The 12,697-nt window shown below is 49.4% G+C and overlaps 3 protein-coding genes across 4 annotated transcripts; 2 read left to right on the top strand and 1 right to left on the bottom strand.

The window, feature by feature from the left end:
• Positions 1–148: 148 nt before the first annotated feature.
• LOC120956381 (tubulin gamma-1 chain-like) lies at positions 149–2,152 on the top strand. The gene is made up of 3 exons (XM_040377797.2): positions 149–389; positions 472–674; positions 751–2,152. Exons 1-3 carry the CDS (start codon positions 341–343, stop codon positions 1,876–1,878), a joined length of 1,380 nt encoding a protein of 459 aa, XP_040233731.1. The 5' UTR covers positions 149–340; the 3' UTR covers positions 1,879–2,152.
• Positions 2,153–2,201: 49 nt separating this feature from the next.
• LOC120956380 (WASH complex subunit 2) lies at positions 2,202–9,117 on the bottom strand. The gene is made up of 4 exons (XM_040377796.2): positions 8,672–9,117; positions 7,839–7,931; positions 3,217–7,768; positions 2,202–3,143 (listed from the first exon to the last, which is right to left on the bottom strand). The coding sequence occupies exons 1-4, from the start codon at positions 8,672–8,674 to the stop codon at positions 3,004–3,006; spliced, it is 4,788 nt and encodes a 1,595-aa protein (XP_040233730.2). The 5' UTR covers positions 8,675–9,117; the 3' UTR covers positions 2,202–3,003.
• A 400-nt stretch (positions 9,118–9,517) lies between these two features.
• Positions 9,518–12,682, top strand: LOC120956967 (PRKCA-binding protein). Of its 2 annotated transcripts, XM_040378826.2 has the most exons (6): positions 9,521–9,688; positions 10,138–10,331; positions 10,465–10,797; positions 11,162–11,273; positions 11,334–11,695; positions 11,758–12,682. In XM_040378826.2, exons 2-6 carry the CDS (start codon positions 10,255–10,257, stop codon positions 12,680–12,682), a joined length of 1,809 nt encoding a protein of 602 aa, XP_040234760.2. In that variant the 5' UTR covers positions 9,521–9,688; positions 10,138–10,254. The 2 variants fall into 2 exon arrangements, with proteins under 2 accessions (XP_040234761.2, XP_040234760.2); XM_040378827.2 differs by lacking the exons at positions 10,138–10,331; positions 10,465–10,797 and having other exon boundaries at positions 9,518–9,688.
• The last annotated feature ends 15 nt before the right edge of the window (positions 12,683–12,697 follow it).

Genomic DNA, 12,697 nt, shown 5'->3' with positions numbered 1-12,697 from the left:
CACTCTTTCTGGCCCACCGAAACGTTCGCCACACCACCATAGCGTTGTCTCGCTCTTCTAATTTGTCAAAGCAAATGCGCACCAAGGTACGTACAGCTGCAGCTCGCACGCCCTCTCTAAGCACCTTGGGCACGTTTGCGAGCCAAAAGCGACCTGTCAAACGGTACGATTTTTGAAAGCTCCTCATACACAAACAGAAGGCCGTCGGAATTTAGCGCATTTTTTCTTGTTTTCATCACCGTTCCTCCCGAGCGAGCGTCTCGGTTGCGTGAAAAACGAACCATTTCCCATTGGCAGGCTTGAGTGGCAAGCCGTCGAACGGTAGAATCGCAGCCCCAGGATGCCCAGAGGTATCATCACGCTCCAGCTGGGCCAGTGCGGCAACCAGAGTAAGTACCGGCTAATGGGGCCCGTGTGGCGTCGTGACGGAGCGCTAATGCCGTATTGCGCGCATCGGTTTCTGTTTTTTAGTTGGGTTCGAATTTTGGAAACGCCTTTGTCTCGAGCATGGAATCTCACCGTCGGGAATGTTGCGCGAGTTTGCCAGCGATGGCATCGACCGGAAGGATGTGTTTTTCTACCAGGCGGACGATGACCACTACATTCCCCGGGCGGTTCTGCTGGATTTGGAACCGCGCGTAATTCATTCGATCATGGCTTCACCGTACGCCAAGGTAAAGAGACAGAACATTGAGACTGGTTTTATGGAGGTATTTTAGCGTCCTTCGTTTTCCTTCTACCCACGTATAGCTGTACAATCCGGAAAACATTTACCTATCCAAAGACGGAGGCGGTGCGGGTAATAACTGGGCTTCCGGGTTTAGTCAGGGCGAAAAGCTGCACGAGGAAGTGTTTGACATCATCGACCGGGAAGCGGATGGAAGCGACAGTCTGGAGGGATTCGTCCTGTGTCACTCGATCGCGGGTGGTACCGGCTCTGGCATGGGATCGTACATCATGGAGCGGCTGTCGGATCACTTCCCCAAGAAGCTCATCCAGACGTACAGCGTGTTTCCGAATCAGGACGAAATCAGCGACGTTGTGGTGCAGCCGTACAACAGTCTACTGACCCTTCGCCGGCTGACCAGCTGTGCGGACTGCGTGGTCGTGCTGGACAATACTGCACTGAACCGTATCGCGACGGATTGGCTTCATCTGGATAACCCCAGCTTCGCTCAGATCAACACGCTCGTCTCCACCATCATGTCCGTCAGCACGACCACCCTTCGCTACCCATCGTACATGAACAACAATCTGATCGAGCTGATTGCCCCACTGATTCCGACTTCGCAGCTTCACTTCCTCATGACCGGCTACACACCGCTCGCGACCGAGTCGGACACACAGTCGGTGCAGAAAACGACCGTGCTGGACGTGATGCGGCGCTTGCTGCAGCCGAAGAACATGATGGTATCGACCGGGCCGGACAAAACCAACCACCATCGGTACATCTCGATACTGAACATCATCCAGGGTGAGGTGAACCCGTCGCAGGTGCACCAATCGATTCAGCGAATCCGGGAACGGAAGCTGGCCCAGTTCATACCATGGGGTCCGGCCAGCATTCAGGTGGCCCTGTCACGCAGCAGCCCGTACGTGCAGAGCAGTCACCGGGTGACGGGGCTAATGTTGGCCAATCACACCAGCATCTGCTCGCTGTTCGAGCGGGCCCTCGGCCAGTACGACAAGCTGCGCAAGCGAGGCGCCTTCCTGGACCAGTTCAAGCGGGAGGACAAATTCAAGGACGATCTGAGCGAGATGGACGAAGCGCGCGATGTGGTGGATGCGCTCGTGCAGGAGTACGAGGTAGCCACCAAGGAGAACTATCTGAGCTGGCATGCGAACCGTGCAAATGGCGGTGCCGGCACGAATCCGTAAGATCACTGGCATGGCATTGCTGCATTGCTTACAAGGAAGGTTTTTAATTATATCGTTACTAGAGGATGGCGTTTGGCGCGGAGAAGGGTATTAATAGAATCGCATAGCTAACGTTAGATAGGCGGAAATGGAGGAAACCAGGCTCTCTAGAGAGGAAATGAAGAATCTACATATTTGAGAATCGAGACACAGAGTGTGAGCGTGAGTGAGCGAACGAGTAACATGTATAAGTATTTGTGCCAATAAATCACATCATTGGTAACACACTACACTAGCCGGACGGGTTCGAATCTTTGCTTTTTCACTGACCATTTTCTCCCAACTTTGTGTTTGTGTAATATGGATAATTCATTTATTCTACTTATTCTGTTTCATGTTTGTATGCACACGTTTGCATGTTTCATGTTCCGTGCTCTAAACAATAAAATTTGGTTAACAATTGCTCTTCCCTCTTGTTCTGCCACACCTTGTAACGTGCTATAGCTGAGCTGTTGAAGAACGAAATCATTGCACAATCTGAGACAAATCGTTTTTTTAAGGAAACAGAAAACACGCACGCACGCACGCGTATGAAACAACAAAATCATATAAACCTAAATAACGCGCTCATTGCAATACTTGTTGTTTCGCATCTACATCTCAATTTTGCTAATAAATTCTCCTTTAATATCGACCATGCTGCTCGGGCCCACGTTCAACGGTTGCGATTCGATATGTATTCCACATGAAAGATAACACTCTATGTAATAAGGCAAAGCATATATGCAGTAAATGGAATGTGTGAATGGATTAACGATTACTTGAAAGCAAATCAGCAAAACGAAACGAATACAGAACCGAAAACGTACAGGCTGAATAAAACGGAATACTTATTGCTCGTAGAACTCAAATTTCTTTAAATGACTAGATAACACCAGCAGCAGCAGCACGGCAACAGTTAACAACGATCAACAGTGTGTTCCCGAGCGGACATGCTTTTTATAACCCTCTTTCTGCTGTCTGTTCGTGGTTTCCCTTTTTTGAAATGTGGTTTTATCATTTGCATAAGCATAAGACAGCAGCGCGCTGGTGTCAAAGGATTCATAATCCTCTACCTTCTGCCTGCCGTACATCTGGCGCCCTGGTTCATGAATCGGCCAGTAAATCGGCCAAAGGATCATCAGCTGGGCAAGTGGTAGTCGTCATCGGTTTGGTTACCGTTGACAGAGACGATCTTCCGACCGGATTCGCTTGATGCTGATGGCTGTTAACTTTCGAGATGGTTTCTAGTGGAATATACAAAGAGCAATATTAGAGAAAGTGTGTTCATTGAAAACGACTGCTAAAGATAATACTTACTGCTTTTACTGCCGAAAATATCATCATCATCGTCCCCATCGTCATCTTCATCATCGAACAGACCTTTCTTTTCCTTTCTTGCTCCAGCAGCCTGCGAAGCGGACACATCCAGAACCTTTGCCTTCAGCTGTCCGGCAATGGATGATTTCTTCGTGCCGAAAAGATCATCTTCCCCTCCGTCAGCTTCGTCCTCGTCGTCCGAACCGAAAATACTCTTGCTACCAACGGGCTTCGATTGCCCTGCCCGCTTCGTTGCTTCCTTCTTAATCACAACTCCTTTCGTGGGTAGTGTACTGAAAAAATCATCATCATCACCCTCACCGTCGCTATCACCAAAAAGCGATGTGTTCGATGGTTTTACAGTTGTCTTCTTGACCGTAGCAGTTACTGACGGTTTATCACCATCATTCCCATCCGGTAGCACCACCCGTTTCGACGGATTTCGTACACTTGCACTCAAACGATCGACAAAGGGATCTTCGGTGCGTTTTATCTCCACCTTTGAGCTCACCACAGTTGAGTGGTTAGCTGGTGGGAAACTATCTTGTGGAGGAAGGACTGCTTCGACGTGTTCTACCTTCCCTTCAGACCCGACCACGATGCGATCATCTGCTGCTGAAGATTGGGGAGGATCTTTTTCGTTACGTTCTTCCTCACTAACGGAACTCTGCAGCGAGGAGCCCAAAGATCCGGCGCGAAGAGTTTGCCGTGAGGGAGGCTTCCGTTTGGTAGGAATTCTTGCTCTACCCTTATTCAAGCCTGTCAGTTTTCCACCATTGGAAGCCTCTTCGGATTGAGCTGGTTTTGCTGTAGTTTGGGGCGTGTCTTTCGAAACAGACGTGACAGTGGAGGCGAGCTGCTTTTCGGGTGAGCTGCTCGCTGGTATCGGCCGTCTCGCACCGGGCAACAATGCCGCCACGTTAATGGCCAATTTTGCGTTCAACTTGTTAACCTTCGACCGGATGGGTCTGCTGGATTCTGACCGACTATCCTCCACCATTGGAGGAAGCGAGGCGGGTGCTGGGTTATCAAAAAGTCCTTTCACCACTGAGCTGCCCACCTTAAAGGCAGACGGTTTAGCAAAGCTGGGATTTGCACTGCTATCATCTGCCTCGTCCGGCGGAGGTTCATCGTCAAACAGATATCGCGATCGACTGCCGCCAGCCGATCCGATCGGTATGAAGTCCAGTGACTGCGATTCTTGCGAATAGGAAGATGCTTCATCCAGGATCGGTGGCAACGTTGACTCCACGGATGCGGATTGTTTCGGGTGCGTCACATCATCCGTCTCGTCGCCATCGTCCGGCGGTGGAACATCATCGAACAGACCGATGGGGCTGAAATTTAAGGCACTTTTTGGTTCAGACTTTGCTGCAGGAGGTGTAACAGGTGCTGGCGGTCGGTCCATTGCTGGTGTTGCTATTGAAGAAAGCTTCTCGCTACCCTCTTTCGAAGGTTCGTTCGTATGCAAATAGTAATCAATGTCGTTCGCTATCATCATGCCATTGGGCGTTTCATCTGCGAAAGTTCCTTCATCTGGCTCGGGTAGTTTTGTGTGAGGAGTTTCTGATGTATCCGATGTTTCCTCGGCCTTAGCAGCATTATCCTCCTGGAGAACATTGTCGTTGCCCGATGGTTCTAAAGTTGGTACAAAACTAATATTTTCTTCACTTGCTTTGGGTTGCGGAGTCAGTTCACTTTTCTGGTGAGTTATGCTATCTCCATTACCGTGGTTCGTTTCATTCTCAGACGTTGAATTATCAAAAATGGATGTTTTGGGATCAACAGGATTTTGGACAGGGTCATCTACCGGAGCACGCAAGACGTTTTGGATTGAGCTAGGTTCATTCTTGTCCACATGGTTCACAGATTCTAGAGTATTTTGAGCGATGCTGTTATCTCCGTTTTCGTTGACATTTGATTTGGGTTCCTCCACGACTATTGCCTCCTTTTCGATCGATTGCTTCGCTTCGATCGTCGATACATCATCGTTCGTTTGACGTGGCGTGGTTTCTTTAGCGTGGTTCAACTCACTCTTCTCTACTTCGGCACTAACTTTGGGTTCCGCCGTAGAAACGTTTGGCTTTTCCGAACTTTTGGCTACTGCGTCAAAGATAGAATCATCTTCCTCACTTTCCGAGTCCGAGTTGAAGATGGATTTCTTCAATATCAAACTTCGAATACTATTATTCGATTCAACGGGATTTTCTTTGACGGCCGGTTGAGAATTGAGTTGTTCCGAATTATTAAGCGACTGCTTCGGAACACTCGCACTTGGCTCAGTTTTAGTGAAAAGATCCACAATACTATTGGTGGCGATAGGTCCTCCCGATTCAGACGCATTCGATGAAATTCCTTCCTTTTGAGTTGCTTCTACGCTACTCGGTTGAGTTTCAACTTTTCTTCTACTTTGTCCAAAGAGTGCATCATCATCGTCCGATGGAGGTTCGTCATCGAATAAAGACACTTTTGGGGCCGGCTTCACCGTCTTCTTATCCAATGCTAACGGTGCCGCTGGCTTCGAAACACTTCCAAACAGATCATCATCCTTTTTAACGTCCTGAGCATCCTCCTCCGAATCCTCATCAAACAGTGATTTGCTTTTACTAGCAGGTTTACTCTCCGGTTTGCTGGTCGCACCAACTTCCTGCCGTCCCGCCGCACCACCGTTCTTTTTCAACGCGTCCAATTTATTCTTCAAAATGCTGGACGACTTCCCAAACAGTGCCTCATCGTCGTCGTCTTCCGCCTCGGAACTATCGCTGAAAATGGATTTAGTCACTTTTGGTGCAGCTTTTGGTATTTGGACTGGTGGCATCACCGTGGGTGCCTTTTTGGTGGTACTTGCGAACAGATCGGAATCTGCATCATTTGTGCCCTCCTCGGAATCTGATTCATCAAAGATGGATTTTTTCTTCACCGTAGGCAACCGTTCGGCGGGTTTAGGGAGCATGCTCCTGCCAGGACTGATGTAGCTTCCCTGGCTGGGAGATTTCTGTGGCCGTGTTTCATTACTGCCCACCACAATACCATCATAATCGTCCTCGTCGTCTTCCGCGAAGAGATTTATCGGCTTTTTCTCCTTCTCAACCCTCGCGGTTGGCTGGGGCAGAATGGTCTGCCGTACGGCCGGTTTGGCGGTCGGGTTCGCTGCAATAAACAGCCGGTCGAAGTCGTCGATAGGAGGCTCATCGTCGAAAATATTCGTCACTGAGGAGCGAGTGCGACTGTTGTCTTCTGGCACGGGCTTCGTCTTTTCCGGCGCAGGCTGTTCTTGTTGCCTTCGGAAATTATTGTTCAGTTCGTCCACCAGCTTTGTCATTGCCCTTGGATTCGTGAGGGCAGGTCCGGCCGGTTTCAGAGACTGTTTTGCAGTCACTTCCTCTACACGTCGCTTCTCGGTTGCAGTAGTCACGTTGTTATTACGCACATTCTCCTTTACCTGCTCCTCGTCGTCCTCACTTTCGATAAAGAGATTGATCGTTTTCTTCTGCTCCGGTACTGACAAACTGTCTGGCAACGGTTCCGGAGGTTCATCGTCGAACAGGTTCACTATCTTACGTGCAGGTTGTTGCGCATTGCCTTTGAAGAACGATTTCGTTGTATCATTCATTGTCGGCACCGCTTGACGTGGCTGAGGTGTAGGCATCGGCGTCGGTTCATCCTCTTCCGGCGAGTCATCGAACAGCCCACGTTCCCCTCTGCGCCGTACATCCTCCTCGGGTGGTTCCTCCGGGAACAGGCTGGGTGGTTTCAGTCTCGCGCCCTCCGATGAAATTCCACGTGCTGCCACCACTGGCAACGGACGGGGCACCTTCGATGAGCTCGCGTACGAATACACAGAAGAACCGTCGTCCCCGGTAACGCTGGGATCCATCGAGGGGGCTCGCTTGCGACCTTCCGCACCCCAGATGGAGCTTTCCGATTCCGACGGTGTATGGTTTTTACTGTTCGGTTGAGATGGAAACATACCACCATCGTCCGTTTCGCTCGGTGATTCGGAGTACTCCTCTTTTCGATCCGAACTCGACTCGTCCTCAGAATCAATCAACCCCACGTGCCACTTATTTTGCCACTCCTTCGACCCGATCACGTGCGGCAAGGGTCGCTCGATGAAGGAATACTTTGGTACGGCTCGCATTACCGTTGCCTTGCCGGCGGTCAGTTCCGCCGGGTCCGTTAACCGTGTGCTGGTGGGTAGATCATCGTCGTCGCTCGACTCACTGTCCGTCAGCTGGAGGGTGACCTTTTCGTATGATTTATACATGCCTTCTATCGATCGTTCAACGGCCAGCTGAATCAGATCATCCATCGTCCGCTCGTCACCGTCTTCCTGTTGCGTGTCCTTCCGGGGCTCGTCTACCTGCTGCCGGCGTCTTCGCAGCCCGTAGAAGCTCTCATCATCCTCTTCCACGCGATTTTCAACAAACTTCACCTGCTCCACGGCGGAAAACTGATTCGTCGCGGTAGCTAACTTCACTTCCGTTTGGTTCACCTGCAGCATCAAGCTGTTGAGGTTGTCCCGAGTTTTGCTACATTTATCCTCGAGGTTCTAGAACGAAATACCGTGCCGATTAGGGGATACACATGGCCAAAACTCTCCGTCCGCCGACTGAACTTACCTTCGCGATCGATACCATGTACTGCAACAGTTGGCCGTCCGATTCAAGTGACCAGTTCGCAATACGCTGCCGCAGATCGTCCGGTGTGAGTGCCTGCAATAAAACGAAAACAACGTTATATCGAAGGCGAATCTGTGCGAACGCGATCTCGCTCGCTCGAATTAAGATGCATTTTCGGCCCAACACGGCCACTAAAAGCCACTCCGCCACTTTCGAGAGTGCCCGCCGGCCGCCGCCCCTCGTCGTGAGGCAAATTTCGCCGAAATCATATCGTAAATCAACGCCTGAGATACATCGGGAGAAAAGTGGAAGTGCAGCAAGAAAGAAAACATTTCATAAAATTTCCTCCACGGTCCACCAAGCAAATAGACCTGCCCCGCGGAGCACTGACACACACACACACGGGGGGTTCAGTTAAGTGTGCAGTAAATAGGTATTAAGCCGAAACCAACCCAGCTCATCATAACGCTCAATCCGGGTGTTGGGTGGTGGGGTGATGACGCGCGGCCTTTTCTAAATGATAATGATTGAATGCATTAGCGGACGTGCAGCGGCTAACACCCATCGCACGAACATCGTCGGCAACGAAACCAGTCCCACCACCGATGGGAACCACATATCAGTGAACGATCGGGCCTCAGGGTCGGTCCGAGATTTGGGGGGTGCTGGAACAGTCATGAATTACAGTCGGCGGGTGTGCTGTGTACGCAGATCAAGCACACAAACACCCCGGTCAATGTTTCTTATCACAAGAACGAGCTAGGGCCGGTGGATGAGAGGCAAGAACAGTACTTCTTCCCCATTGTCCGCCTTAAGGGATATGTTGTTCGTACCATTTTGCGCTTTAGCAATGGGGCGACGATTTTGAAGGGATTTAATCGCCCCCTTCCGGACTGCTTTCACACCGCTAATTTGTAGCACGATTTTGCACGATCACGATGGTTTTCCACCTTTCCCCCCCGTTTTCGTCAGCACTATCAGGGAACAACCATTTCGGCTGCAGTTGAAAGGTTGCCAGAGCCCTACGATTACGAGCTATCTTCGATCTGGTCGATGCATCTAGCTTTCGCTCGCCTGTACCAACGAATAACACTCCTGCAACAAGCTTTCCAAAGCCAATTACAGCACAATTTGGTGAGCAATGCTGCTAGCGTCCGCTAATATTCATCGTTTTAATGCTCACTCCAAAAATACAATGTTATTTTAGGGCACTATTTTGTATTTTCGTTTCGCGTATTGGTCACTTTGTTGTGCTGTCAGGTTTGTGTGTAGTTGTGGCGGCCATCTCTCGCTCGAAACGTCAAAAACCCTCACAACTACTTACAAAAAACGTCGCCAGCGAGGGACAATCGCACCGATTGGGAGCGTTGGCGAGCTCGCGAAAACCGGTTTTTGGGTTGGAGTTAGCGCGTTTATATGGACAGGTTGAGAGGGTTTCGAAATTCAAAAACAGCATGGCGTAACCGTTACAGCTGAAGGAGTACAAAGAAACGTATTAGAATCTCAACTAGCCACTTTCTTTATGAACACAATTTCAACAGAAGGAAAGGAAAGAGTTCAATTGAAGCAGATTTCTTCTTCTTTTACGTATCAGCGAAACAACAATCAAAGATGCCATAAACCACGTGCTCTTGTTCAAATGTCACACAATTTCAAACAGTCTGCGCATGTCCCACGCCGTCCCGATGCATTCTACGCATCAAAAGCAATCGATTCCAACAAGTCTGTTGTCTGATAGTTCGTAGAAAGATATAATTTTACGCGTAACATTCAGTGGTGCCGAAGAATTATACTACTCCCACCATGTTGCAGGACTGCGACTATGACTACTTCTACGAGGAGGATAAAATGTAAGCTTAGCATTAAGCGGAGCACGTTCCATCTGCATCCTATCATCCGACGATAGTGAAGGAATTAATTTAATCGCAAATTTTTGCTCAATGTTGTTATACAGCCAAAGGTGTTTTTTATTTGTTTAAATATTGATGTTTTTTCATCCATAAGTGAGTGTTTGCATTCGAATAAAAGTTAAACATCTGGGCCCAAATGGACCCAATCGCCCAACTCATCACGAAGCATCACCGAAAAACATATGTTTCACTTGTTTGCATACGACGCTGGTGGAAAGCTGTACTGAAGCCGCATTTTACGCATGCTCTCCCTGTTATCTGTCCCGTGTGTTTGTAATGTTTGTGTATTGTTGTGTGCATATTCCATTTGCCCGTTTTTTCTTGCTCTTCATTGGTGTAAGTGTGTTTCATTGATTTCTTATCCACACGCCCCCTTATCCCGCTGCAAGGTGCGCCCTTTTCGATTCCTTAAAGTCAATGAAGCACACTTCTTAAAGCCGTGCCTCCGAATTATCGACCATCGATAGTGGGGATTCGTTAGAGAAAGAAGTTTAAACGCAAGGACGATGGATACAAGCAAGGATAGTGAGCTATGGTGCGAAGAAACCACTTCACTATTACAGTTTGACCAGGCTGAGGACAAGTGAGTAGCGACGGGAATGCTTTCCCAAAGATGGGAAACCTTAGAACGACACCTTTAGAGCATTTGCTGTGCGTTGGATGTTAATACGAGTTTTGTGATTGACTTCCCACCTTTCGGATCGATTGTACCTCAGTACCTTCGACAGCAACCCAATCCGTCCAACGAACGCTGTTGTAGTTGATGAGGAAAAGGCAAACGGCGATGACCAAGACACAGCCCTCATTGTCATCGGGTCCCCCCGAAATGGACCCAGATCATTTCAAACGGAACGACGCAAGGAGTCAAAGAAACTAGCGAGTGAACAGGATGACGCCAAGCCTGAGAAGGAATCAGCCGCCAGCAAACGAATGGATGATATTGCGTTCGTGTCGAACGATGATCTTCCGGATCCGGTGCTGTACGCGGACGGTTGCGTGGATGATAACAAGATCATTATGCTATGCCAGCGCCAGGAGATGGAGCGCCTGTAAGTGTGTGTGTGTCGTATTGGCTTGTGGCTGTACTAGTGCCGTACGTGTGCTCGTGTGTTTGTATGTGTGTGTGTGCTTGGGAAGGATACATCGATGCTCGGGGTTGTGAGACATTGTGATATGGGGGTAGCTTTGGCAGGTGATACCGACATCCTATTGGATATCCTGGGGAAGGGATCCAAAAAGTGTCCAAAATTTCATTGGTGAAAAAAGTGTAAAAAGAGTTTATTTATCGCTTGTTGCTTTTATGTGGGCTTCTCTCTTTTGTTTGCTATTCTACTCCAACATGGCTAGAGCAATTACCTCGTCTATCTTCTGAATGTAATAACGAATGTTTCACTATCGCTCATCCATCACTAGGGGCATGACCGTCAGCTCTGGTACGGTTGTCATCAAAAAGGACACCAGCAATCTCATCGGCATCAGCATCGGGGGTGGTGCACCGCTCTGTCCATGTCTTTACATTGTTCAGGTTTGTAGCATGAATAGACACACAAATTACGCATCCACTAATCTTGCTCAATTCGTTCAGGTATTTGATGGCACCCCGGCAGCCCGCGAAGGAACACTGCAAAGTGGTGATGAGCTGCTCGGCGTGAATGGTGTCTCTGTGAAGGGCAAAACGAAGGTTGAGGTTGCCAAAATGATACAGTCCGCCACCGAGGAGGTGATGATACACTACAACAAGCTACACGCCGACCCAACGCAGGGAGAAACTCTGGACATTGTACTGAAAAAGATGAAGCATCGGCTGGTCGAAAGGATGTCCAGTAGTACAGCCGACACGCTGGGACTTTCGAGGGCAATCCTCTGCAATGACTCACTTGTAAAGCGTTTGCAAGAGCTTGAGCGAACGGAAACCATGTACAAGGGATTGGTGGATCACGCACGAAGGTACACTTCAACAAACGCTTCTTTAAAGACACACGAGATCATTACGTCTTCTTTCGTTACAGGATGCTCAAGGCTCATTTCGATGTCCTTCAGACATACCAAGCGTTTGGAAACATATTCGCTTCCATAAGTGTGCGGGAGCCGCAACCACGTGCATCGGAGGCGTTCCGTATCTTCGGTGAGCTGCACCGCAACATGGAGAAGGACGGCATCAAGATGATCAAAACGTTGAAGCCAATCCTTGCCGACATGGGCACGTATCTGCACAAGGCCATCCCGGACACCAAGCTCACCGTGAAGCGGTACGCCGATGCAAAGTTCAGCTATCTGTCCTACTGTCTAAAGATCAAGGAGATGGACGACGAGGAGCATGGATATGCCGCAATACAGGAGCCACTGTACCGCGTTGAAACGGGCAATTACGAGTATCGGCTGATACTGCGCTGCCGGCAGGAGGCGCGACTAAAGTTCGCCAAACTGCGCAGTGACGTGCTGGAGAAGATCGAGCTGCTTGAGTGTAAGCATGCGAGAGATCTAGCCAGCCAGCTGCGAAAGTTCATCGAGGGATTGGCAACGCTTGCCTCCGAGACGGTGGAGCGATTGGAAAGCATTCCGAACCTCTTCCCGATCGAGGTAGATCTGAAGGCAAGCGCGTTCCAATACAAATCGGCTATCAAGTTTCAGGCCGAAGAGTACACGGACGAGGAGATACCGCAGGCGGAGGAAGCTATCGAACAGGTGGAAACCGCAAAGTCCGCACAGGCGAAGACTACTGGCGATTTGGAGCAGTCAAACGGAACCGATGTTAGCGGACAGCTGTTGGGAGGCTTCGAGGAGATTGATCTGAACAAAGGAACTTCGGCCGGTCCTTCGGAGCACGATTTGCTGAACGAGCTAGGACTGGCAGGGATTGATCTATCCGTTGGCAGCAAACCCATTAGTCATAATTTGATGGATGATCTGCTGGTGCCTGAGCTTTTCAAATAAGATCATCGAGATTGC

The sequence above is a fragment of the Anopheles coluzzii genome, chromosome 3, assembly GCF_943734685.1.
Source record: "Anopheles coluzzii chromosome 3, AcolN3, whole genome shotgun sequence".
Classification (NCBI taxonomy): Eukaryota; Metazoa; Arthropoda; class Insecta; order Diptera; family Culicidae; genus Anopheles; species Anopheles coluzzii.
Note: the sequence above shows the minus strand (reverse complement) of the source record. Positions and strands in the feature narration are given on the sequence as shown.

Coding starts and splice junctions, on each gene's coding strand:
- LOC120956381 (XM_040377797.2), top strand. CDS start 341: ATGCCCAGAGGTATCATCACGCTCCAGCTGGGCCAGTGCGGCAACCAG. Junction 390..471: donor GGGCCAGTGCGGCAACCAGA/GTAAGTACCGGC, acceptor TCTGTTTTTTAG/TTGGGTTCGAATTTTGGAAA. Junction 675..750: donor TGGCTTCACCGTACGCCAAG/GTAAAGAGACAG, acceptor ACCCACGTATAG/CTGTACAATCCGGAAAACAT.
- LOC120956380 (XM_040377796.2), bottom strand. Junction 7,769..7,838: donor ACATGGTATCGATCGCGAAG/GTAAGTTCAGTC, acceptor ATTTCGTTCTAG/AACCTCGAGGATAAATGTAG. Junction 3,144..3,216: donor TATTTTCGGCAGTAAAAGCA/GTAAGTATTATC, acceptor ATATTCCACTAG/AAACCATCTCGAAAGTTAAC.
- LOC120956967 (XM_040378826.2), top strand. CDS start 10,255: ATGGATACAAGCAAGGATAGTGAGCTATGGTGCGAAGAAACCACTTCA. Junction 10,798..11,161: donor CGCCAGGAGATGGAGCGCCT/GTAAGTGTGTGT, acceptor ATCCATCACTAG/GGGCATGACCGTCAGCTCTG. Junction 11,696..11,757: donor TTGGTGGATCACGCACGAAG/GTACACTTCAAC, acceptor CTTTCGTTACAG/GATGCTCAAGGCTCATTTCG.